This window comes from Fragaria vesca, linkage group LG3, assembly GCF_000184155.1.
Source record: "Fragaria vesca subsp. vesca linkage group LG3, FraVesHawaii_1.0, whole genome shotgun sequence".
Classification (NCBI taxonomy): domain Eukaryota; kingdom Viridiplantae; phylum Streptophyta; class Magnoliopsida; order Rosales; family Rosaceae; genus Fragaria; species Fragaria vesca.
In genome coordinates, this window is record NC_020493.1 from 23,906,839 (window position 1) to 23,908,922 (window position 2,084).

Sequence of the window (2,084 nt, forward strand, 5' to 3'; positions counted from 1 at the left end):
ATCTGCCTATCTTCTACCCCAGTGTTGATCATTCAAGACCTTTACAGTACAATTACTTGTATTACGAAGCATCTATATCACTAAAGAGCAATAACCTACATGGGAACATACCTTCTGAGATTGGCCAATCGCAGCTTCTAACAACTTTGTATCTTAGCAACAACAACATCTCCGGTAATATTCCAGAACAGATAGCTAACCTCAAGGGCATGCAGATTTTGGATCTCTCCATGAACCAATTGTCTGGAAACATCCCAGCGTCTTTCACAAGTCTTCATTTCTTATCAAAATTCAACGTCTCCTACAATAATCTTGAAGGGCCAATACCATCAAGTACTCAGCTCCAAAGTTTCGATGCTTCTGCGTTTGAGGGGAATCTGAAACTTTGTGGTGACCCACTTCCAAATAAGTGTAAGAGAACCGAGGGCACTGATGAACCTGATATGAATAACACAGATGCAGACATGAAGGAGCGGCAATTTCCATGGTTCTATGTTTCCGCTGCACTTGGGTTCTTTATAGGATTTTGGGGAGTCTTTGGTCCTTTAGTATTTCTGCAGAAATGGAGGTATGCATATTACCATTTCCTAGACAATGTACATGACAGGTTCATGGTGATGATAGCAAAGAGTATGGCCCGAGTGAAGAGAAGGTTTATTAGAAGTTAGATAGTACTCTTATTGTGAGAATCAAAATAAACTATCCAACACATTTTCATTGTAAAACATGAGATTTCGACATATTTACTCATAATTCATAAGGTACCATAGTCATGATGTATTTACCATTGTCATGAAAACCAGTTATCATAGCAAGGAGCGAAGAGGAGATTGAACCACACCATGATGAATTGACTAGAAAATAATAAATCTTGATTAGATAGAAGGGTCTAGTTCAAAGGACACTTTTTTACACCTATTTGAAACCGTACGTTAGATTATATAAAGTTTAATGGTCTAGATTAATTGCAAATTTGACATCAACACACAATAAGATGACATGGTAAATGACATGGAATTTGAAATGTCATATTTAGAAATAAACTCATAATAATCAAAAACAAGAAAACCAAAACAGTAGAACATGATCAAACAGAAAAAAAAAAAAAAAAAAAACAAGAAGCAGAACAAAACGCTAGAACGCAAAAGGAGATTTAGCTTGTGAAAGCATTGGATTTATATAAAGATTCAGATGGAAGAGGCCAAGATAACATAGCTAATTAAATGTGATCTGGGCTATTCACCCTTAATTTGGAATGGTTAAATGTTTGCCAAATCTCTTTCCCCAGGTTCAATTTTCAAACGAAGAAGAAATGAGTTTGAAATTGAGAATCTGTTAGAGTTTGAGAGATTTTAACTTTTGTTTTTTTATTTTAAAGAAATTTAAAAAAGTTGTTGGAGATTTTAGCTTGTTGCCAGGTCAATTCTACTCCTTCCATAAATTATTGACCTCTCACTCAAAAGAAATGAGTCATCATTCCCTCTCCGATATGGGAAATTATTATTTGTACCTGGAACACCATCTGTTTTATATTCCCCTTTAATCTCATTGGTCCACGTGTATTATTTTTATTTCTGATTGGTGTATTTAGTTACTTTTCTCTTTTTTTTTCACCCCCTGCTGGTCCCCACATGAATTTGAGTTATATGATTGGCCGGGTATACCACACGACAGTACCACGTGGTGTTCCAGGTACATACATCATGCTCTCTACTCTTAAAGTATGGAATATAGCCTGTCTTTTAATTCCACTTGGTAAAAATCCCAAACAATAATAACCAGTGAGCGACGCACTGATATTCCCGCAGCCACGAAATATAAACTAGTATGCAGTGCCGGTCAAACTGGGTTAATTAGTGCCCGGCGGTTCTACTTCTTAATTCGAATTTTATATATATACTGACAAATATCCCTTTCAAGCATTTGGGTGCATTTTCCACGATCAACAAAAAAAATGAAGTATCCCTTTCTCAAAAAAAAAAGAAATACACTGACAATAACACTAGCTAGATAGCGTGATAATTTATGCAACAAACAACAGAGAGATCGAAGACCATCCAGGATCCAGGCAAAGACTAGGGAAG

The 2,084-nt window shown here is 36.1% G+C and overlaps 1 protein-coding gene across 1 annotated transcript in view; it reads left to right on the top strand.

Annotated features, from left to right (window-relative positions):
- LOC101290749 (receptor-like protein 2-like) overlaps positions 1–2,084 on the top strand; it is a 10,827-nt gene that overhangs the window by 6,447 nt on the left and 2,296 nt on the right. Inside the window, exon 2 of the mRNA XM_004296143.1 lies at positions 48–568. Within this exon, the coding sequence (XP_004296191.1) occupies positions 48–568 (521 nt within the window). The remainder of the gene's footprint in view (positions 1–47; positions 569–2,084) is intronic.